The sequence below is a fragment of the Filicampus tigris genome, chromosome 15 (assembly GCF_054856515.1).
Source record: "Filicampus tigris isolate MCC_2025a chromosome 15, RoL_Ftig_1.0, whole genome shotgun sequence".
Taxonomy (NCBI): domain Eukaryota; kingdom Metazoa; phylum Chordata; class Actinopteri; order Syngnathiformes; family Syngnathidae; genus Filicampus; species Filicampus tigris.
The window spans coordinates 4,623,191-4,646,254 of NC_141231.1; the positions used below are offsets into that span (position 1 = coordinate 4,623,191).

Below are 23,064 nucleotides of genomic sequence, written 5' to 3' on the forward strand. Positions count from 1 at the left end.
GCTGGCTAAAAACGGGTGGATTTTGCTTCTTAACTCATATTTCACAAACACAATTGTAATCCAAAAACAGTGTTTACACTAGTGGGGCTGCATAGAACATTTTATTTTGAAGAACGTTTTGGGGTTGACTTACCTTTAAATGTGACAAATTTGATTCTGTATGGAGTTTATAAATGGTTTTATTTTGACTATGTCTGTGCAATACCGGCGAGAAAGACTTGATTCAGCACGCGTGAAAGGCACTGCGCTCTCACCTTTGGAGGTTCAGGGACAAAAGCAGGGGGAGGACTGGGCTCTCTATTTTGCCTCTCTCTGCTGCCTGACATTCTGATACGATTCCGCGGTTCAGGGTGGGGCTTCTACACACACAGGCGCACAACCACACACACACACACACACACGATACAGGAGACTTGACAAGGTTGCACTGCACATTGGTGTACTAGACTGGGCGGGTGTGAGATTTGTACTTCACTCACCTCGTCTGGCAGCACAGGTTCTGACGACCGACTGATGGCTGACACAGGCTGGGGCTCGTCCATTGTCTCGTCCAGCTCATTGTCGGTGTAAGCCCCTCCCTCATCGGCTGTGTCGTCGTAGTCGCTGGTCAGACGGCTGTCCATGCTTAGGTAGTCTGCGCTCATCGCTGACAAGTAGGACATTCGGTCATCATGGAGATCTAGATCCTCCTCTGAACCATCCAACTGTGAACAGGAAGTGATGTACAGTCAAGCATCTGCAGTCGTGGTATAACATTGGCAAATTCACCTTTTTGCAGATTTATTTTGGAAGCTAGCTTCTAGTGTTTAATGAAAACTTTAAACTGTGCGCTATTGTTGTGCTTAGGGGCAAAGCAATACATCTACTGGTGCTATTAGTCGTATTAAGTCCATTTTGTCTTCTTTGTTATCTATATTTTGATTGATTAATTTCTAACAGACAATACTGAATTTATCTGATGGAGGCGGAAGTAACAGGCCGAAAAACATGTCAGGTAATTAAACGACCGAAAATCATTATTGTCTGTTATAAATGAATCAATCAAAATACTGGTGCTACTTTGGTGCCAAGGAACTAACACGACTAGCACGGATAGGGTGTCAATTACTTGTAGATTTTTTCTACTCACAGCAGGGCTCAGTCCCTTCCCCCCACAAAGAGCGAGGGAACTCTAATTATATAACACAAAACTAATGTCAAATTTCAGCAGGGAGTGAGGCTAGTATTGTACAATGTGTGTGTGTGTGTGTTTGTGCGGTGCTTCCGGAAGCGACAATTTGTTTGGTCTCCTCATGCTTGGCTGTCGCCTCTACTCAGTGGACCATACAATAAAGATTGCTCTCTTGAAAAAAAAAAAAACAAGCAGTGTACTGCCACTTCCTGCACAGTGGATGGAAGAGGGGGATTTTTCCTTTATAACATATCTTGTGCTCTTAGTTTGGGAGCCGCTCAGAACAGTTAATATGACATGGTGTTTGGTTCTCATACTCTATGTCACAACACTTTTAAAATGTTAAAAATGTATGCCGATTTTTTCACTTTTAAGTATTGCATTACTGGTCTCTACAATACTGCAAAAAAACATAACATGTTGTGAATGTTGATTAACTTGTTATATATCATGGTCTCAAACTTGCGGTCCAGGGACCATTTGTGGTCCCACAGGACAACATTTTGCGGTCCCGCTACTTGACATCAAAGTTGAATGTAATTCATTTAATTACTGATGGGCTACCATAGCTCAGGCTCATGACTGCTTTGTCATCGAATTCTGAAATAACACCAACTGGAAAGAAAAGATATCCTGTTTCCAAGATGTCTTGCAACGGGGCATCCTGACATGTCTTGAATGCACAGAGAAAGTTACAATGCTCAAAAATCAGATGTCAATCATTAGACATGCTGAGGAGTATGGAAAGTATCAAGGAGATGAGACAAAGGAACGGGTCACCAATCTTGTCGACGTTCTGAAGAACCGTTAATGTTCTGAACTTTTATTAATAAAGATTGAGAAGACTGGATTAGTTGTACTTTTTTTTTTTTTTGAGTACTTGAACCCTTTTTTGTGGAATACTTGATGCAGCCCAGACACATCCAGCCACATAAGTTGAGTTGAGACCCCTGTGATATACTGTAGCATTTTATTTAAAAAAAAAATAAAAAAAAATCAATATTCATTACACCCCAGTTTAAAATGATCAAAATAATACAATTAACTGTTCAAAATTCATTTTGAATGCAGTGCAGGTTCACCCAGACCGATCCAGTTACTCAAGTGACCCCTTGTTCACTAAACCCAGATTTAGAGTCACCAATCAACGCAACCTGGAATGAAATACTATAAAGCTGTTGGTTGGGAAAATGCTGTCGGACCTACCTTGCCCTCGCACACCCACACAGCTCTGTCTTGCTGCTGCCGAACTGAATCTTTCACGCTGCCATACCATGCATCGTTGGCCGAGTTGAGGTCAACTGTATCTGAATGGGAATTAAAAGGAACACACATTAAAAGGAATACAATAAAGTACAATTTGGTCGAATATAATGGTTACATGGCTTTTATAGTTAGGAGATTAGGCATCCATCAGTGCTTGTTTGATATGGAGTCATATTTACCTTAAATTCCATTTTCATTTTATTTATGGTATTACACTTATTATAATCCTTCAGCATACCAGATCACACACATGCAGGCATGCAAGGAGTGATATCAGAGTGAAGAGGCACACAAACATTGCTGCACCTCTTAAAATGGCACTTTGGTGTTGATGCCTTGCTTAAAGGCACCTGGACGGTAGTAGCACCATTAACATTTTAGAGCATATCAGGATAATGGTGCAGTTCAAGGAATTTGTTGGTTCTTGTTCGCATTATTTCTTTTTGCATAAGACATTTCATATTTTTTCTGACTACAGCTGTAATAATGACAAAATGCAAGTGTGCTGGTGTTAATCCAAATTGCTCAGGCTGCTACTTTATTTTGATATTTGTGACGGGCAGATATTGAAAACACTGTTTGGTAATAAGTGGAGAGGAGTACCGAACGTTGATGAGTGCATTTGTGCCTTCTTAGCGCATCTTGTATTTTAACATCTATCATACAGCCAAGTCAAGCATTTACAGTGACACAGCTCTCATAATTTAAAATTCAATAACTACAGATCAGCCTCAGTAATAAAGCATACCAGTGAAAAGGTGAGAGCACGTCTTTCTCAGCTTGACGGCCTGCTCATATAGTTTGCGTGCGCTGCGGGTGGAACCAGGCAAGAGGCGGTTCCTCATGGTCTTGACTCCCTGCTTGCTGTCTGGATTCAGGAAAATGACGATGGGATACCACTGGGTGTAATTCAAGGTGTCAACAGCTTTGGGGGTCACATCCAGCAATGCGTGAGAGTTCTTCGGGAAAAAGGTCCAATGTTACAAGGTGGATCAACATTATCAAGGTGCATTTTGTGGAATACGATACCTGTTCAATAATTTGCCGAATAGTGTTCAGTCTTACAACTCCAGATGATTTCTCGCTTCCTGCATCCTTTGGCTCAGTTTCTTTAACAGAAAAGATCACAACATTCACAGAGCAGGATAGGGTGTCCTAATGTTAGATCATAGAATACTCTTTGCCCTAACTGAGATGCACAATCTCTGTCCCAGTCATCCTGAAATACGAAACGTAGACACTTACTAGCAATGATGAACTCATTAGGCATGTCACTGGCCAGTTTTTCATTCACAGCATCAGAGATGGGCCCAAATATGACCACAGGTCTCTTGAAGCCAGCTGAAAAACAGTAACCATTGGTCAAGAATGCCACCGGGAAGCAACAACATTCTAGTTCAAATTGAGACCATTGTTAGGGCACCTTCACGCAGGACAACTCTCTCATAGGCTGGGAACCGTGTAGCAACCGGTGCTGCACTCAGATCCTCTCGACTCTTGCGAAGATCTTTTTTCTTGGCTGCTCTCTGTCCTCGAAGCCTCCAGAAGTCTCCTCTGTCGTTACCTGACGCAGCGCGTGCAGCATTCTGGACGTTAGCCATTTGCTCCGCCCTGTGATGTAAAACAAAAGCGCTTTAGCCAGCCATTTTATTAAACACGTTTCATCTTTTCAGCTGACACGTGAACACATTGAGCTTTGACCTTATTTGAGGCCAGCTGCTCCAAAAACAATGAAGGATACATTTTGACTGATTCTACAAGAATATACAGACCTGCTTTTATTGGGAATGATGCCCTTCTCCAGCAACTGGTTGTCTTTGTTTGTACGGACTGCCAGCCAGTTGCCCAGCTTGCCATCATAGAGTGTGTCAGTAACTTTGAAAATTTCTCCCCTGGTGAAAGGAAGGCTCTGAGGAGCCTCTTTCTCATACTCAAAGTGGGTTCTAATGAAGAATGAGTCGCCTCTGCCAGATGCTAAAATGTCTTTGTACACTGGAAAAAGGAAAAAAAAAAAGATAATAATTATTACTATCCATCCATCCATCTATACATACAAATATCTACACATATCTGCCAGATGCTAAAATGTCTTTGTACACTGGAAAAAGGAAAAAAAAAAAGATAATAATTATTACTATCCATCCATCCATCTATACATACAAATATCTACACATATATATCAAATAATGTGACTTCATTTCCTCTTTCCTTGGGGAAAACAAAGCAGAAGTCAACCCCAAATTTTTTTTAAGAATATGTTCTATGCAGACCCACTAGTTGAAACACAGCATTCTGATTAATACTGTATTTGTGTAATACGAGTTAAGCAACAAAATCGACCCATTTTAAGCCATCTCCGGGGGCGGCCATTTTGTCACCCTCAGGGCTCAGATAACGACCAATCATAGCTCAGCTTCAGAAAACAGGTAAGCCGTGATTGATTTGAGCCCCAAGGGTGTGTGATGTCGACAGAAGTGACAAAACGGCCGCCCCCTGAGAGGGCTACAAATGTGTGGATTTTGCTGCTTAACTCATATTAAATATTATTCATAATGACTTTTTTTCAACTAGTGGGCGTGCATAGAACACATTCTTGGAAGAAAAAATGTTTGGGTTGACTTTCCTCTTTAAGAGCTACCACGTCAGCCAATTTAGAGATATTTGACACACGCATACCTTCTGGTTTGCTCTGTGCAAGAATGGTCACATCTTCTCCTTTGGGAATCTCCAGGAGATAAAGGACTGCATCCTCACGGACCATACCCCTAAAATCCACGTTGTTCACCTGTAACATAAATTGCAAGACCATGATGCAAGTTACATATTATGAGCTTAATTGAATTACCATTTCAACAATAAATTGTGATGTTGGTTCTTACATATGATATTTTTTTTTCTACTTATATTATTAACACAGTCAGAGTACTTGACTATTTAGTCATCTTGTCAAGTTTTGAATGAAAATAAAGCAAATCTCACCTTCACAAGCTGATCCCCAGTGCGAAGACCTTCTTGCTCGGCTGCGCTATCTTCCTGAACCCCCGCAATAAAGATACCAACATCATTCCCTCCTGCAAGCCTCATTCCAACGCTGTCACCTTTCTGAAAACGGACCATCAATGTGTTTGGCCTGGAGGATGCAAACAAGAAATCAACAGTTTCTTATGAAAACAGAACTCTTACCAGTTGAAATGAGACCATTATGATCCATGGTAGACACCAAATATCAAGAATAACTGATATACTACTGACCCGTATACGTCTTGGTCTTCTACGCTTGGCTTTAGAGGCACTTTAGGAGGAGCGTGAACCTTTGGACCAACTGCTATTGCTTACAGAGCAAAGAGCACAACAATAGCACGTAAATACTTCGCATGAATGATGTGTAAAACTTTACATCTTGAATATTGGGAAGTAAAAAAAAAATAATTACTTGGAGGAGTTTTGGGCCGCGACTCCTCCCTCTCAGGAGGCAATGGGGGTGTGTCTTCCATAGCTCGCTCAAGACCTTTGAATGGGGTTGGCATAGCACCCATTTTAGCTAGCCTATTAGGTGGGTCCTCTCTAGTAACAAAGGAAATTCAAATTATTGGCCATCCTGGTTTACAGGTGAAAGACAGTCCACATTTTTAATCATCAATATAGTGCAGTCATAGCATTTAAACCAATGTTCTCTAAACATTGGAAACACGAATTAATGTAACCCTACATAATCTTCATTTTGTGCTGCATTTAGAAACTCAGTACAAATTACAATACAAAATACTAATACAAATTCTAAATTACAAATTCAGACATCTTTGTAACGCTAGTCTCATTTCTTTTGACATACCGGTATATTCCTTAAGAGCTAAACCAATCCTTTAAAATGTATTAATTTAGAATGAGTTGAGTAAATTATTATATAGAATATTGCCCAAAACCCGATTTTGTTTTCGTAGTGGTGTCATAAATAGTATGCTTTTGCTGTAGTCTCCATGTCCTAAATGTTTAAAGGAGACCTAACGCTCTGAAAGCGGCATACTGAACCTTGGCTTCTCTCGGAGTCGCTCGTTGGAGGAGTGGGAAGATAGGTCTGAATGATGGCCTCGTCTTTCATCTTGTGGCGAGTAGGAGCGATATGACTCTATCTCAGAAATATCTGCAACACACAGACGTACACAACTTGACAACTCTTGTGTGAACTGGATGTTGAGTGCCTTAAGTCTGCCAAAATAGTTACTTTGAGTTGTCTTCATGCTTTGATGACAGAAGAATGAAAACATTTTTTTTGCATTTCTTAAATGATGAAACTTAGCAAACAGGGTCATGGAAGGTAAAAATACAATACTCTATACTGAGTTCAAGATTGACTTTAAGAAGTTCAGCAACTACAAGCATTATAAAAGTATTTAAATATCACCATAACAGTGTTATTGCAAATGTAAAAATGTTTATCTATTTCAGAGATTATCAGAGGTGCATAGCAATAATGTTTGTGGATGCACTTAAAGTGATTTGAGTTTTTAGGATGGGAAAAATATGCACACACAGACGTGTAAATACACACACGAACACACAATAATCCCCTATTGATTTTCAAAGCAAGAAGCCACATGACCGGTATGGTGTGAACTCTCACATGATGAAATTTTGTCATATCCAATAGCAGGATTATGGTGGTGGATTAGTTCACCCTGCCAAAGGCGGGTGAGAACCTTCACATACACACTAACACACAGTCCCAAAAACAGACAAAATGGGTCACAGGTCCTCTGGCTATTACCCCCTCCCTGCAGATGTTTGGTGAGCAAAAACATCCATTCACACCACTTATCTAGGTTGGGTTGGACCAATCACAGCACAAGTTTAGGTCACGTGACATTTTAACAAGGTATAAGAGAGAAATCTCTCGAAGGTGGAGATTTGAGAATTGCTTGGCTCCCTTGGTTAGCTCATAGTGTTAAATTCTGCTTTGTGAAAACTGTGAAGGTAAAGAATACTATACAGTGATCTGATGTGAAAGTAAAACTTTTATTCAGTGATGGAAAAACAGGATTAATGGACATATACAAAACATCAACAGGTCCAACATTTGCACATTTGATTTTCATGTAGTTGATATGTTGGGGGTTTATGCATGGCGGCGACTGCCATGTTTGTTCTACACCGGATAGGACCTGCTGCTTTTCAGTTTCAAGGGTCTCTCACCATCAAGCTCTGAGTCGCTGTCGACCATCGGGGGGACTCGGATCAGTACTTGCTGCCTGTCTCTCTGGACCACCAGCTGCAGTTTTCCACGAGACTTCTCGATCAGCTTCCCTGCGTCGCTGAGAGACAGGTTTTCAGTCGCTGTTCCGTTGATCTGTCATTGAAATGAGATTCACACAGTTATTACAATGCCCGGTTCCAATGAAGTTGGGACGTTGTGTAAAACGTAAATAAACACAGAATATAAAGATATGCAAATCCTTTTCAAACTATATTCGAATAAATACATTTCAAAGACAACATATTAAATGTCCAAACTGATCGGAACTAATATGTCTAGTTTATAGGTTTATAAAAAAAAGAAAAAAAAAAAAAGAAACGATATTATGATTCAAATAGATTCAGAATTCATTGATTCAATATCAATTCCCAATCCTACGGATCGATTTTTAAGCTTTTCTGGAGTTTAGAACTGTGACCCAACTCGAGCCTGACTTGAGTTTTGCCCCGCGATGTCATAGCAGTTTTCTAAAGAAAATGGCGAGTGAAGACACGACTCTGAAAACTCCAGTGAAATTGAAGGCATTAGTAGGGCTCAACGGTTAATTGCATTTGCAATATAATCACGATTTAGGCTGCAGTTTAAATGGTCATTACTTTATTGACAGCAGAGGGGAAAAGGGGATGAAATCTAAATCGAATCAAATTGAACTCTTGGGAATTGAAATTGAATCAATTCAGAAAGTTTGAATCGATACCCAGCCCTAACTAATATACACTCATTCTCAATTTGATGCCTGAAACATGCTCCCAAAAAGTTGGAACAGGTGGATGATTACACTTGGGTCACACCTTTTCCATTAACAACAGTCAATAAGTGTTTTGGAATTGAGGACATTCATTTTTTTTTTTCCCGGTGTCTACTATATATGTTTTAGTATCATTCATTTGTGTTTTAATTTATTGCTTTCACTCTTTGTTGTTGTATTATTGCTATTTTTTTTATGTAAAATGATTTGTTAAAGCTGCAGTGTTATGAAATGCGCTACATAAATAAAATTGTATTGTATTGTATTTTTGGAGTTTTGTCAGTGGAATTCTTTCTCATTCTTGCTTGATACACAACTTCAGTTGGTCAACAGTAAGGGTTGTCATAATTTGTGCCTCATAATACGACGCACGTTTTTAAAGATTAGGAGATTAGTATATTGTAACAAACAAACTAGGTTAGTTTTTTTTTTTTATTGTTATTTGTTGCCGTTGAGGGCTTGTGGTAAACATGTCCTGTTCTATTACTTTGAGTGTTCCGATTTCCCATTTCATGAACGCGTCACTCTGTTTGCGAAAGGGAGCGAGTGAGCTCTTCCCGATTCCAGGCAAATCACGTGCATACAGAAACTGTTTTTCAAAATGGACAGTGATCTTAAATTGGACCGGCAAATCATACTTTGTATGCAGCGGTGGTTGTTTTAAAGTGCTTAATAATAAAGTTGAGTTGATTTGAGTTGTGTGATAGTGATTACATAAAGATATTATATTTTGTCTATGGATCTGAATTAGGGTGCGGAAAGTAATTACCGGTACATTTTACGGGTCACAATGGCATTAATTGCACTGTCCGCGGCTCAAAATCATCTGAGCCTCATCCGATCTAGAACATATAGCCTGCTAGCTAACACACAGATGGACAAACAAACCCAAATACTGTACAAAGCTCTATGGATTGTTTTCACTTTTTTTTTATTTTTTATTTTTTTTTTTAACTAATTTAGCCATGATGGAAGTCCAAAATAAACATATTAGCTTTGTAGTTTTATAGGATCATGATAATATTGTTAAAACAAGAATTATTTCCAAAAAAATCTGTCAAGCACTCTTGAGTGTCCTGAAAGGTGCTATATAAATCTAATTTGTTATTATTATGAAACGGTTTTTGACATTGGAGAAATGATTTGGCACCTTGAGAATTATGTCTCCTTCTTGTAGGTTCCCATCTCTGCTGGCAAGCCCTGTGCTGGTCATCTCTTTGATAAAGAGCTGACTTCCCAGACGAAGGCCATACTCTGAAACACAAAATAAGCATCTCTGTTGATTAATAAAAGAAAAGAAAAAAAAAGAAGAAGAAAAGTTCATGTCAAGCCCATGCATAAAACAAACAAATAAATAAATAAATAAAATAAAAGCCTAAACAAGGTATCTTTGCGTCTCACCTTCGTTCGGCCGATTCTTCAGCAGCAGGACATTGAGAGGTTTCTCCAGTGGCTCCAATTCTCGAGCAGGACGCGGCATAGGGATGGGCATGGCCGCTGGTGACGGTGAACGTTCCAGCCGGTCCCTGCTGCCACCTCTCTTAAGAGGCTCATCATATTTCCTCGAGTCGCTGGGATTTCGTTCTCGTCCTCTCTCAAAGCTGTGGTTGCGTCCGTGGTTGCGTCCCGGGCTATGACTGTCACGTCTGTAGCGCTGGTCGGGGCTGTTTGTGCGGTCTAGCGCACGGTCACTACGATAGCGTCGGTCTGGACTATAGTCACGGTCGAGGGCTCGCTCACTGCGGTAGCGCCGATCAGGAATGTGGTCTTGGTCTAACGTGCGCTCGCTACGGTACCGTCTGTCTGGGCTATCGTCACGGTTGAGTGCGTGATCGCTCCTGTGATGGCGATCAGGGCTACGTTCTCTGTCCAAGGTGCGACCTCTGCTACCATCTCTTCTGTATTGCTGGTCGGGGCTCCGGTCTCTCTCCGCACTCCTGCCGCGTTCTCGTCGGTCATAGTTCCTGTCATAATCACGCTCACGGGTTTGGTAGCCAGAATCCATATAGCCACCGTGATCCCTCTCCAGGCTGTGGTCCTGCCTGTTACTGTACACACTGTGGCGGTCCTGGTCGTAGTTGTAGTCTTCAGTGTAATCATTGTTGAAAACTCTATCATCAGGTGATCCCGGACGATTCAGGAGATTTACAGGAACCTTTCTTGGTCGCTTGACGGTCTGTTAGTTCACACAAAAAGGTTTCAAATCAAAAATATGAGTAGGACATTTTTTGAATTAACTACCAAACATGCTGTCTGAAAATGTCAGTCACAAGGCAAATACACCAGGAAGGGGATTTATGTCTAGAATGGGAAATTAAATGATTTTCAGTTTACTGAGAAACAGTAATCCAATTTCAGACGCTTGGCATTGCAGTTTCACAATTGTATGTAATACTGTAGTTACTATTTCACCCTTTCAATTAATGAACGGCTTGGTACGTACAGTACATGGCTCATGCACATGTTGGTGATAGAGACTGCCAGGTTCACTATTTCATCCAAAGGTACATTTGAAATTATAAATACAGTTTAGTATTGTCATAAAGCAAAATACTGTATATGTGTACTTTATAATACTGTGTTTGTATGGCTTGGCGGTGGTGCAGTGCCCGGCTGAGTCTCGCTCACTTAATATCCGAAAAAGTTTTTGCTGATGTTTACAAAGTCACCCCTCACGTACTGAGCATTTCGGCTTAGTACCCCAATTTTGTTTACCCCAAAACAATACAAAAACAAAACAGAATTGCTCCTAAAATAAATTGAAGCCATGGGGGTATTATATTCAACAAGACAAATGCTTAACTTACGATTTTTGCAACCTTTCCACACTTTCTGAGGGTTTGGACGGCGAAGGAATGAATGACCCCCTCCATGGGTATGGCGTTCACCTGCACCACTCTGTCATTCTCACTAAACGTAACAGAGATATGAAACGTATGAGTGAATCTTTAGTCATGAAATACCATTTCATGGGCCACAGTAGTGCAAAATGTGAGCCAATATTGATAAACAACACAAGATTGATAGCTAGAGAAGACAAGCCGGGTTACATCAGCAGCCGATCAAACATATTACTCATCAATGTGATCACAATGGAGGATTCGGCTGTTGTTGTTTTTCCTGCTGTGAAGCATCTGATTTTTGTCTCTGAGTGAGAATGTGGGACACCCTTATAGATTGTTTTTGTGACAATCAATAGTGCCCTTGACAGGCGGAATCCAGAGAGCAGGCAGCTGTAAACACAATTTTGTAGAATCTGTGCCAACTTGATGGTAATGCAATTATTATTTTGGACAGCTTTTAGTGAGTGAATAAATGAGCTGTTGGATGACTGATGAATCTATAACCACATATAATATCCCCTGGCAGAAAGTGTGCCTTATGGCTGACAACCTTTCAAAGCCTAGAATTACACTGGATGCACAGGATGCGGTGCCCAATTCAAATTTATAGATTTTAGATTTACAGTGGGTGTTTTAGAGGATTTGAGTTGTTTGGGTGTGTATACGTCAGTGATCGGCATATTTTGATGATGTCAGCCTCGCATTGAGGGGGTACACAGTATGCGATCTGTCCATTCATACAGAAGACTCACACTATTTGCAGGGAATAGAGACCGGGCCAGACCGTCAAGAGCAAATATATGCAATTGACAAAAAAAAAAGATTACAATTGAAAAAAAAATACTATAAATAAGCAGGAGATCGGATTTAAATAAAATGTTTAACAAAACATTAACAAACAAAACATTAACAATCAGAATGTAGGTGAATCTGTGAATGCCGAACAGCGAATTTAAGGGCTCCACTGAAGTCGCATTGGCAGATATCTGATAAATATCAGCTTTTTATCCACATGTGGTACTGGCCTGATTCCGATCTGATGACTTCATGCATTGTTTTGTCTTTGTATTGTCATGACTCGTATTCAAACTGTGTCACTTGAACCATTTACTGCAAATACATGATAGCAAAAACCTGAAGACAAATTGATGAGCACATTTTTTGGGCCATTTGGATAATGATAACTAATAGTTTAACAAGTTCTTAAGGAATGAAATAGCATAATACACACAACAACAAGCCATCAGCTGGTCCTCCCTGCAGGACGTCAGACACCACGATGGATGTCTCGCCACTCTCCTCATTTGGGTTGTCTCGCCCTCCTGATACAGCAATGCCAAAGCCCATCTTTGGATCCTGAGAAACAAAATTAAACATGATAATCTAGCAGAGGTTGGATCTCTTCTATTTGCGCGCATGCGCGTATGTGTGAGTTTGAGTGTGAGCGAAAAAGCAGTTCAGTAATCCTTGTGGTGTGTGTCAACTCCCATTGTATTATCGGGGCTGTATGTCATTGTGAGAGAATTTAAAAGGGATTTTTGGCCATGTAATTACATTCATGAGCAGTGCAGTCACATTCACACACGTTCAGAACTGTTCATCAAAATTGTATTCCGTGCATCTGCGATTAAAAGCCCTGCTATTCTGAAGAGTCAAGTGTGTAAAGGACAAGTGAAACTTGATGGAAGTACACATGAACATTGTGAAAAGGTGTGATCACACCAAACGGTAAAGGCCTTTCTTTCGCTGTGTTGCGGCTATCAAACAGTCTACCTGCCACTGTTCCAGATTGCGCTGATGAGATTAGTTCAGAGATTTGACAAACCCTTTCGCTTTATCCCTTCCATCTGTACATAAAACCACTCTATTCATTCGATTCCCTCCATGTTGAGCAGATGGCCAATGCCGACAGTAGGAGTGTGGAAGTGAACAGACAGACACAAAATGAAGAAGGCTTCTTTTCGCTGATATACTACAGCACATTGAAACATTAGAAAGCATTAGAAAGACTGTTTGTCATGTTGCAGGACAACGGATTTAGAATCATGAAATACATTTTAAAGGCGTGCGTGTGTATATCTGCGTGGGTGAGCTATAATCTGTGTCCAGTGGAACACAATATATTGGTCCTGAGGGTACACACCATAGGTGGTTTAACAAGTGGCAAGGGGTGGCAGCTGCCTCCACCAAATTCCTTGACACCCCAGTTGTGTCAAGGAATTGCTCAATCAATATTGTCATGTCATTGTCATTATTTGACACCGCTTATCCTGCACATGGTCGTGGGGGCGTGCCGTAGTCTATCCCAGTTGACTTGAGGCGCTGGGAGGTGTGGTTGGCCTCCCTGCTCTATGTGGTTTATGTGGCCCGGGGGGGTCTCTGTGACGGTGGCGCTGTCCGTGGCCATGGGCTGTCATTCCTCTCAGAGTGAATGAGCTCCCCCTTGGGTACTCTTTCCTTATATGGTTTCTCTGTGCCTTGCCATGTCTTTTATTTATGTACTTATTTTAATCATAGTCCATCAGGTTATATGTGTGTTTTGTTTGTGTGTGTGAGTGCAAGTGTGCTTGTGGATATCCGTCTTTGTGTATATTGCGAGGGAGAATTGGAGGGAACGAGGGAGTGGGTCTTCTTTTTATGTTGTATTTTGATGTTTTTTTATTGTACAGCAATTTGAGCTGCATTTGCAACTTTGTGTGAAAAGTGCTATACAAATAACATTTCATTTCATTTGATCTGAAAGGTGCACTACATCCTGAACCAGTCGCCAGCCAGTCACAGGACACAAAGAGACGAATAATGAAACACACTGTCACTGAGTGGGAACCGATCCCACGCTGCCCTCAAACAAGTCCAGGCGAGTGTAGTGTACCACTAGACCATCAGCAACTTCTATCAATATTACATTCAAATTTTTGTTGAATATTTTAATCACCCCCTGAAGACGTGAATTGCATTTAGCAGTGAAACTGCATTTTACCTTTATCCCTACCAAGAAAATGAGAAAATGGCTACCCGCATGCACTATAATTTACAGCCTCAGGTAACGCAGGCTAGAGGGTGCCACGGGTGTGATTGGATTTTCGCTCCATTTCCATCCCACTCCCATAGAAAAAAAAAAAAATCCTGTCCAGTCCCAGACCACAGTAGTAAAAAAAATAAAATAAAAATCCTGTCCTGTCCCGGTGAAATGACTCCCACTCCCATCCTGCTCCCAATCAGAATGACTACTACTCCTGTATCGTTCCCATTTTGGAAGTCAGCTACATTAAGTCAACCCAACCATATTTTTTTCAAGAATATGTTCTATACAGGCCCACTAGGTGAAACAAGGCATTCTGATAAATGTGGAAGAAGAGTTAATCCACCTTTTTTTAGCCATCTCTGGGGTCGGCCATTTTGTCACTTCTGTCGACTGAAAATGACATCACAGTTGCTCTCGGTTCAGGTAACAACCAATCACAGCTCACATGTTTTCTGAAGCTGAGCCGTGATTGGTCGTTACCTGAGACCTGAGCATTTGTGATGTCATTTTCAGTCGACAGAAGTGACATAATGGCCGCCCCTGAAGGAGTTAAAAAGGGGTGGATTTTACTGCTCATATCAACTCATATTCCACAAACGCAATATTAATCAGAATGTCGTGTTTGAACTAGTGGGCCTGCATAGAACATATTCTTGTTTGGGTTGACTTCACCTTTAAAAATGGCTGTGCAACTGTCTTGAGTTCTTTTTTTTCCCCTTCGTTCTACTTGCTAATCCTGCTCCCGCCTGCTCCTGTGAACTTTTTATCCCGTACCGTCCCAATCCCGTGATTAAAGATAAAGTTGATTCCCATCCCGTGAGAATCCCAAGGTTATTACCTCTGCCCCTCAACTAAACTTCCTGCCACCCTTTTGCCACACCAGATAAAAATATCTAGTGCCGCTACTGGTACTAACATTATGATATATACAATTTAGAGTGTGCTGAAAATGAAAGATTAAAGATAAAGCAGCTAAAGTAGCATAATTAAAGTTGGGTAATGTGTAAAGAAGCTTTTAGTTCAAATCACCTGTTGAAATGTAAATTGACTTTTCGAAACTCTATTTAGCGATTCACTACAACATCTGATAATACATTAGGGCATTTTCCCCATGCTATCTTGTTTGAAGTTGTTTTCACATTTGAGTAGAGTAGATTAGATTATGGCGGCGCGGTGTTTGACTGGTTAGCACGTCCGCCTCACAGTTCAGAGGTCGTGGGTTCGATCCCGGCTCCAGCCTCACTGTGTGGAGTTTGCATGTTCTCCCCGTGCCTGCGTGGGTTTTCTCCGGGTTCTCCGGTTTCCTCCCACATTCCAAAAACATGCATGGTAAATTGATTGGACTCTCTAATTTGCCCCTAGGTGTGAGTGTGAGTACGGAGGTTTGTCTCTGTGTGCCCTGCGATTGGCTGGCAACCAATTCAGGGTGTCCCCCGCCTACTGCTCCGAAGACAGCTGGGATAGGCTCCAGCACGCCCCGCGACCCTTGTGAGGAGAAGCGGTACATATAATGGATGGATGGAGATTAGATTAAGTGATTTTGATGGTTGTGATTATAACAATAAAAGCTTGCAAGTTTGCAATGCTCCAAATCGCTTTTAAGTTCAAATTAATAAGATTGTGATCGCACAAAAAAAAAAAAAAAAGCCAATCAATATCCTAGGGATAAAATAAGAGTTGGATGCGTGGTTAAGTTTGTTTTGCAGCTCATGGGGTGGACCATTACTACAAAATACACAGTATGTGTTTTGTTACATACAAGCACAAACACTAAGAGAGGGTAGGATCTCCGTTTTTACCATTTACATTTGCTATTGTTTAATAGGATGAACAAATCTGCACCTCATACATGGGTTTGACTTGGATCTTTCCCAAAAGAGACTTACGGTATTTAACACATGGTAGAAGAGAAAAAAAAGTAGGTGTAGGGAGGAGAGTGTAACAGATGGCTGTGTACGGGTTGAACGTTGGAGGTCAAATGCCTGTAGTAGAGGACTTTTCTTTTTCCTCCAACGCACTAAATCTGCTTTTCTGGCTACAATGAACTGTAGCATGAGACAACGGGCTCCTCATGATGATTTGCTCTGAGGTTTGCTCTGCGCGCAGAGTACGTTTAACAATAAATGACAATCTGACCTTGTGGCATGTTAATTCCTTGTTGGATAAATGTGTATCTAAGTCAAAAATCAAATACAGTGCTTACACTACACTTACAATATTCTAATACATAATGCCTTGCGAAAACATCTACTGTACACTAACTCTCTATCGTATATATATATTTTTTTGTATGTGTCGGATATTGGAGTAGCTCTGTTGCTAAACTAATTCTACTGAATGTTATTCATGTAACAGGAACACATTAAAAACATTGACAGCTGAAACAAAATGCTGTACATCAAAATCAAGCCTAAAACAAAATTAGGGCTGCAGCTATCAAATATTTTCAGAAATGAGCACTCTACCGATCACTCCCGTTATCGAGTAATCGGATAAAAACTGACTTTGCATGTGAGGTACAGGTATCACGTTTTTGTCTACTACTCCGACTACTACTACTAAGGTCCCCATCCTCATTATTCACTTTAGCATCTTGTGACTTGGAGTGAGTAAGGATTTAAATGCACGGCCTGGCGAGTTACATGGATGTCTGTGATGGCGAGAGTAGGGCTGGCTACCTGTTAACTGGTTAACCAGTTAGTCAGTATGCGTGTTGAATGACTGCGTGAGTTGCGGCCTTCGGCAGCTTGTGTAAAGAAATTCATTCAGTGCTTCGGTTTTCTTACTGTTTGTTCAAAAAAGTGATTGAAAGTGCACTGACAGATGTTTCAATCGTTGGCCACTTATACGTTCTAACTATCAACAGTAGGCTATATTAAATTAGCCAACTTGATACCTTGTGCTGGTGATCATAGACATACACATTGTAGTTTATTATCTTAAGTGTGAAATTATTCCAAACTACGGCCTCATTTCCTGCTGGCTTGCTGCCATCCTATCCACTTATTTCTACATGGAGTGGTGCCTGTGACAGCAGTAGTATTAGTCCATGTGGAAAAATGATCCCTGCCAAGCTTCGAGGCAGACATGAATAAGAAATTGGAAGAAAACACGCTGGTCTAATATTTTTTTCTCATGATTGTATGTCATTATCAGAATATCAGTTGGTCCAAATTGGGATGTTAAATTTTGGCCATACAGTATCCCATGGCACTAGCATTGTCTTTCATGAAAAAATAAAACTATAAATAAAAGAAATCTTAATAGGAAGTATGAAAGGGGAAAAAAAAAGGGTCTGTTGAACACTTACAAAAAAAAAATCCCAAGGGACACATGGTCATGAGTCAGATGTTCGCTGCTGGTCTAAAAATAGTATGTTTGCAGTGTCTATAATTTGTTATTTGAATGGCACAGATCCACCCAAACAATGATTTAATTTCACTAATAATCGAATATACGCAATACAAGTATATATGTTTTTCAACTTTGAGCAACAACACAAATAAATTAATTACTTCACATTATAGAATATTGAAAACCTGAATTATCAACTATTTGTCAATAAAAAGCCCAAAAACCTAGGTGTTTATATATTTTTGACACAAATGTTGATATCTGGTCCCTTATTTTGCCTTTTTACGCAGAAAGAAATATGAAAGGGAAAAAAAATTAGTGATCACGTCATTCTAATATGTATTTTATATTTTTTAAAAGAAACTAAACAACTTAAACACATTTACAGTCACCGGCCTTTTTTTTTTTTTAATGAGTGTTATAATTCTACACACAGAAAATATCAGTTTTACCATCTTTGTTCAGTTTCCTGCGTGGAGTTTGCATGTCCTCTTGGGTGGATTTTCCTCGAAAGTCAGGTAGGTTAATTGAAGACTAAATCAGACCTGGGTATTACATGGCCAGTAGGTCACATCCGGCTGTCCACAGTCTCTGACCAGCTACTGCAAGCTTGGTATGAAGTCCAAATAAAATGTAACAATCTAGTGCTTTTACTTTGAAAACTTTCATTTTGAAAGTGTCTCTCCGAATGTAGGCATAGGTAATGATGAGAGGGTTATTTGTGTACCTGTATCTGCATTTATGTGGGCACTCTATAAGTGAGCAAGCGCAAGAGCAATGTGTCCAAAAATGAAGACTGTCTTCATGTTAGCAACATTTATATTTCCTGCACTGTGAATGGAAGACTGGGATTTGCACCGATAAAACTACTTGTAGGACCGGCTAATATGAGTTAGACATTGGTGCTCAAAATGTCATCACACTTAAAAACATCCAGAAAAATACCAATGCACACTGTTCAACATTTTTCTTGAATGACTTGAATGTAAATAGATGATTGTCTTAATATTCTGTGATTATATTTGTACAATTGAACCTTGGTTCACAAACACCCCTGCTCGGGAACAAAACGGTTTATGAACAATTTTCATACAAATATTGCTTTGACTCGCTGAATGTTTCAGCTGAGATTTCTGTCAGACTGCCTAAACATTGATCGCTCCATGCGTCATGCATTTCTGGTATATTTGTTTTTCTGATGGAATAGTCCATGGTACGGAGAAGACATTTTTTTAAACGTAACCCCGACGAGAGACGGCCCCCTCTGCCACTGGAGCTGTGGAGCTCGGCGGGAGGCTCCCGGTTTGGCGTGCTCACCACCGCCCTGACCGAGGGCCCGCCGTCTGCTCCATACTGGGCATCTGCACCAGATATGGCGGAGGAATGTGACTTGGTTCTGGGGCTGGACAGGATTCACTTTATTCCCCATCCATTTTGATTACAACATTTGGTTTCTTAACAGTTTGGTTCAAAGATTGAGTAACGGCACAAATTAAATTGGTGAACAGAGAATCCAGTCTGTAACTTTCATACGACTGATTCTAATTTTGTTGAACATTATTTACAATATAATTGAAACAACATACGGGATATCTAAACAAGCAGCAGCCAATTAAAACAATATAATTTACTGCTCTAAATGGATAAATTAAATTAATATGGAACACACTTGAGCTTAAGATGTTGGCCCGGCCCTCAAAAGCTGCTAGTTTGTCCTGTGGCCCCTTGGTAAAATTAATTGCCAACCCTTGCTTAAAACGGTCAGGAAGCTTGAAAGGTTTATATGTGACGTGCGATTGACCGGCGACCAGCCCAAGATGTAACCAGCCTCTTTCCCGAATTCAACTGCGACAGGCTCTGGCACACTTGCGCTACTTACAAGCAGTATAGAAAATGGATGCACGCATGATGAGTAATTGTAGCCTGATTAAAAGATGTGTCTCTTACATCTGTCCACACACGTTTGTTGGCTAACTGCTGCGTGTCAGTTTGAATTTTTATGCACTCTGTAAATCCCAACAGGCAGCAGCAGTCTGTGTCTGAATGATAACAAAAAGAACGAGAGAAGTAGTGATGGACTCACCCTCTGCAGGGTCACTGTGTACTGCTCCCAGACCGTCTCCTCCATAACCGGGTTCTGGAAAGAGGAAGGTAAGATTACCACCAGTGATTTCATTTCACTGTACTGTTAAATAATGAAATACGTGATGTAAGACAAAGGCACTTCATTAGTCTGTGCCGTTGTTACACAACCACAAGCTCTTACAACAATGACAGTTGTCTGATGAGCTGCATCAGGGCTGAATTTTAAATTGTGATATGACTCAAGACTACATTTTGGTTTAGTTCTTTTTTCAGTCCATGACAATGTTTGACGCAAGCGCTCAAAGGGGTTTCTAAAGAACAACAACAATAATCAACATGAAGACATAATCATCTATTAAATGTGAGTTTATAAACAAACCAAGAAAAACACCATTACTTTTGAGAAGTTGGAGCACAAGTCACTAATTGTTGTCTCTTACACATCATATAATCTCTGTGCCTTCATTAAAAATCACGTTGATTTCTAGCATTCACAAACCTATATAATTGCTTGTGCACATTTTGTGCTACATTCAGCAACAGCCATAGGGATTCCGTTTTTGCAAACCACTTCTAAATTACGTTTGAAAATATCACAATCGATCATTTGATGCAAAAGGTGACACCATTCTGTTATTAACTTACTTAACTACTCTACCGTGGTACTCAACATTGCATTAATTCATTTGTATCCATAACCAAAAAAGACTGGCATTGAGCAACAACTGATAAAAGTTAGCCGATTCAGTCAGAACACTCACGAGTCCCTGCAGGATACGTATGGTTTTGACCGCGTGGGCCCATTTCCTGTGCAGGCTGAGGACAGTCTTCATTTCTGGCACTCTCCTTGTCTTCCTATCGGTGTCTTTTCCTGATCACCGCCAGCGGTGCTCTGGCAAACTGATGTGCGCCACAGACTCCTCCTTGGCCACAGCTGCACAACCACCAGCTGCTCTCTCCCTGCATTCGCCTGCTTGCCTGCCTTTGACGTAAGCGTGATTCTGCTGGCCTACATTCAGCACAAATCCCAGTGTTGGTCGGCAGTGTAAACATACAGACCAACCAACGCCTGTATGGTGGGCGGTGATTAACCTTCTGACTGTGCATCAGCATCCCAACAACAAACCAACATTTCTTTAATTTAATACTACATAATAGCCAAAGTTTTTGAGACCACCAGCACAAACAAACCAAAAAACTTGATAGGATGGCAATTGGAGTTTGAAGCAAGAGAGTAAGGTTACGGAAAAGAAAATAAAGTAGCTTACAAAGAAATGTGTTCACTGACATTACAGGACTTGGCATTAACCCTCATCATGACCTACTTTTCTGATCATTTGGCCAACCAGGGACCAAATACCAGCAGGCAAACTATGCACACCGTGTGAATGATAGAGATGAAACAATTTCCTGCCATATAGTTAGTCATCAATTTTTTTAAAATGGTTATAAAAAACTATATAGTATCGCTAATTAATGTTTCAATTACAGACATTTATATTTAAGCTGGATATCCATCCATCCATCCATCCATTATCTGTACCGCTTCTCCTCACAAGGGTCGCGGGGCGTGCTGGAGCCTATCCCAGCTGTCTTTGGGCAGTAGGCGGGGGACACCCTGAACTGGTTGCCAGCCAATCGCAGGGCACACAGAGACAAACATCCGCACTCACAATCACACCTAGGGGCAATTTAGAGCGTCCAATCAACTTACCATGCATGTTTTTGGTGGAATGTGGGAGGAAACCGGAGAACCCGGAGAAAACCCACGCAGGCACGGGGAGAACATGCAAACTCCACACAGGGAAGCCGGAGCCGGGATCGAACCCACGACCTCTGAACTGTGAGGCGGACATGCTAACCAGTCGACCACCGTGCCGCCTTTAAGCTGGATATATTTTCTGAAATATATTCAGACATTTTATTTTGACTTGATATAGTTATCAAAGGAATAAATTGCAAGCTATGCATGATGGCAACACGCCGCCAATGTGGTGACAAGGACAACTTCAAAATAAAATCTTACCAAATACAGTAATACATGGACATCAGTGCCTTGGTATGCTTTTATTTTGAAGTTGTTCCTGGCAGTACGTGATGGCATGACTGACTTCTGACTGATTCATATTCCGGATTGGAAATTGGAGCCCAACATGATGGCCCATATTGCCATCACAAACATCATCCTGAAATCAACTTCAGTTGCTAATTAAGGATGCAAAAAACCCTCTAAATAATTACACTGACATTGAATAATACACGGCGGCACGGTGGCGACTGGTTAGCACGTCCGTCTCACAGTTCAGAGGTCGTGGGTTCGATCCCGGCTGAGGCTTCCCTGTGTGGAGTTTGCATGTTCTCCCCGTGCCTGCGTGGGTTTTCTCCGGGTACTCCGGTTTCCTCCCACATTCCAAAAAAAACATGCTTGGTAGGTTAATTGGCCACTCTAAATTGCCCCTAGTTGTGACTGTTAGTGCGGATGTTTGTTTGTCTCTGTGTGCCCTACAATTGGCTGGCAACCAATTCAGGGTGTCCCCCGCTTCCTGCCCAAAGACAGCTGGGATAGGCTCCAGCTCTCCCCGCGACCCTTGTGAGGATAAGCGGTATAGATAATGGATGGATGGACGTATAATACGTCGCCTGCCGCCAGCGTTAGCGGCTAGTAGCTAGCAGCTACCCGCTAAGAGAGTGGCCCAACTGCCCCATATAAACTGGTAAAAGCCATCGGACTACTTTTCAAAGTAAGTTTCATCCGTCAGTTGTTATCTATCCAGCCATGATTTTTTTTTAATGAACCAGGCTTACTCAAATGTGCTGTTTTAGCTGGCAAAATCAGAACAGTGGTTCTGACGTAATTTCGTTTCATATCCCAAAATCACAACAACGTTTCTAGAGAAGAAAATGCAGTTTGCTGCTTCGCACAGTTTTAATTTGTAGAAAAAGAAGAAAAAAAAAGAAAAAAAAAAGAAAAACAATTGGTCATAAATGTTCTTTAAAGTGGAAGCCAACCCAAACATTTTCATTTTCAAGAATATGTTCTATGCAGGCCCACAAGCTGAAACAAGGCATTTTGATTAATATTGCGTTTGTGGGATATGAGTTAGGCAGCAAAATCCACCCGTTTTTTAGCCATCTTAGCCATTTTGTCACTATTGTCAACTGACAATGAAATCACAGTTGCACAGGGCTCAGGTAATGACCAATCACAGCTCACCTGTATTCTGAAGTTGAGCCATGGTTGCCTAACATCATTTTTTCTTTTTTTGAGAGTGAAGTTCTCTTTTCCTCTTCTATGGTTTGATCTCCCTTTTATGTTTGTTT

The 23,064-nt window shown here is 40.9% G+C and overlaps 1 protein-coding gene across 5 annotated transcripts in view; it reads right to left on the minus strand.

Moving 5' to 3' along the window:
* Nucleotides 1-23,064, minus strand: part of tjp2a (tight junction protein 2a (zona occludens 2)) — a 37,616-nt gene that overhangs the window by 6,546 nt on the left and 8,006 nt on the right. For 3 of the 5 annotated variants that reach the window (XM_086052921.1, XM_086052920.1, XM_086052923.1), the window contains 19 exons: nucleotides 19,742-19,795; nucleotides 12,511-12,635; nucleotides 11,244-11,346; nucleotides 9,838-10,612; nucleotides 9,587-9,690; nucleotides 7,628-7,781; nucleotides 6,467-6,578; nucleotides 5,871-6,001; nucleotides 5,690-5,768; nucleotides 5,417-5,567; nucleotides 5,114-5,222; nucleotides 4,210-4,429; nucleotides 3,861-4,048; nucleotides 3,683-3,778; nucleotides 3,467-3,546; nucleotides 3,186-3,396; nucleotides 2,378-2,478; nucleotides 480-704; nucleotides 255-359 (listed from right to left, as the gene is read on the minus strand). In XM_086052921.1, coding sequence (XP_085909047.1) covers nucleotides 255-359; nucleotides 480-704; nucleotides 2,378-2,478; nucleotides 3,186-3,396; nucleotides 3,467-3,546; nucleotides 3,683-3,778; nucleotides 3,861-4,048; nucleotides 4,210-4,429; nucleotides 5,114-5,222; nucleotides 5,417-5,567; nucleotides 5,690-5,768; nucleotides 5,871-6,001; nucleotides 6,467-6,578; nucleotides 7,628-7,781; nucleotides 9,587-9,690; nucleotides 9,838-10,612; nucleotides 11,244-11,346; nucleotides 12,511-12,635; nucleotides 19,742-19,795 — 3,123 coding nt within the window. The remainder of the gene's footprint in view (nucleotides 1-254; nucleotides 360-479; nucleotides 705-2,377; nucleotides 2,479-3,185; nucleotides 3,397-3,466; nucleotides 3,547-3,682; nucleotides 3,779-3,860; nucleotides 4,049-4,209; nucleotides 4,430-5,113; nucleotides 5,223-5,416; nucleotides 5,568-5,689; nucleotides 5,769-5,870; nucleotides 6,002-6,466; nucleotides 6,579-7,627; nucleotides 7,782-9,586; nucleotides 9,691-9,837; nucleotides 10,613-11,243; nucleotides 11,347-12,510; nucleotides 12,636-19,741; nucleotides 19,796-23,064) is intronic. The other 2 variants (XM_086052922.1, XM_086052924.1) reach the window with 1 other exon arrangement.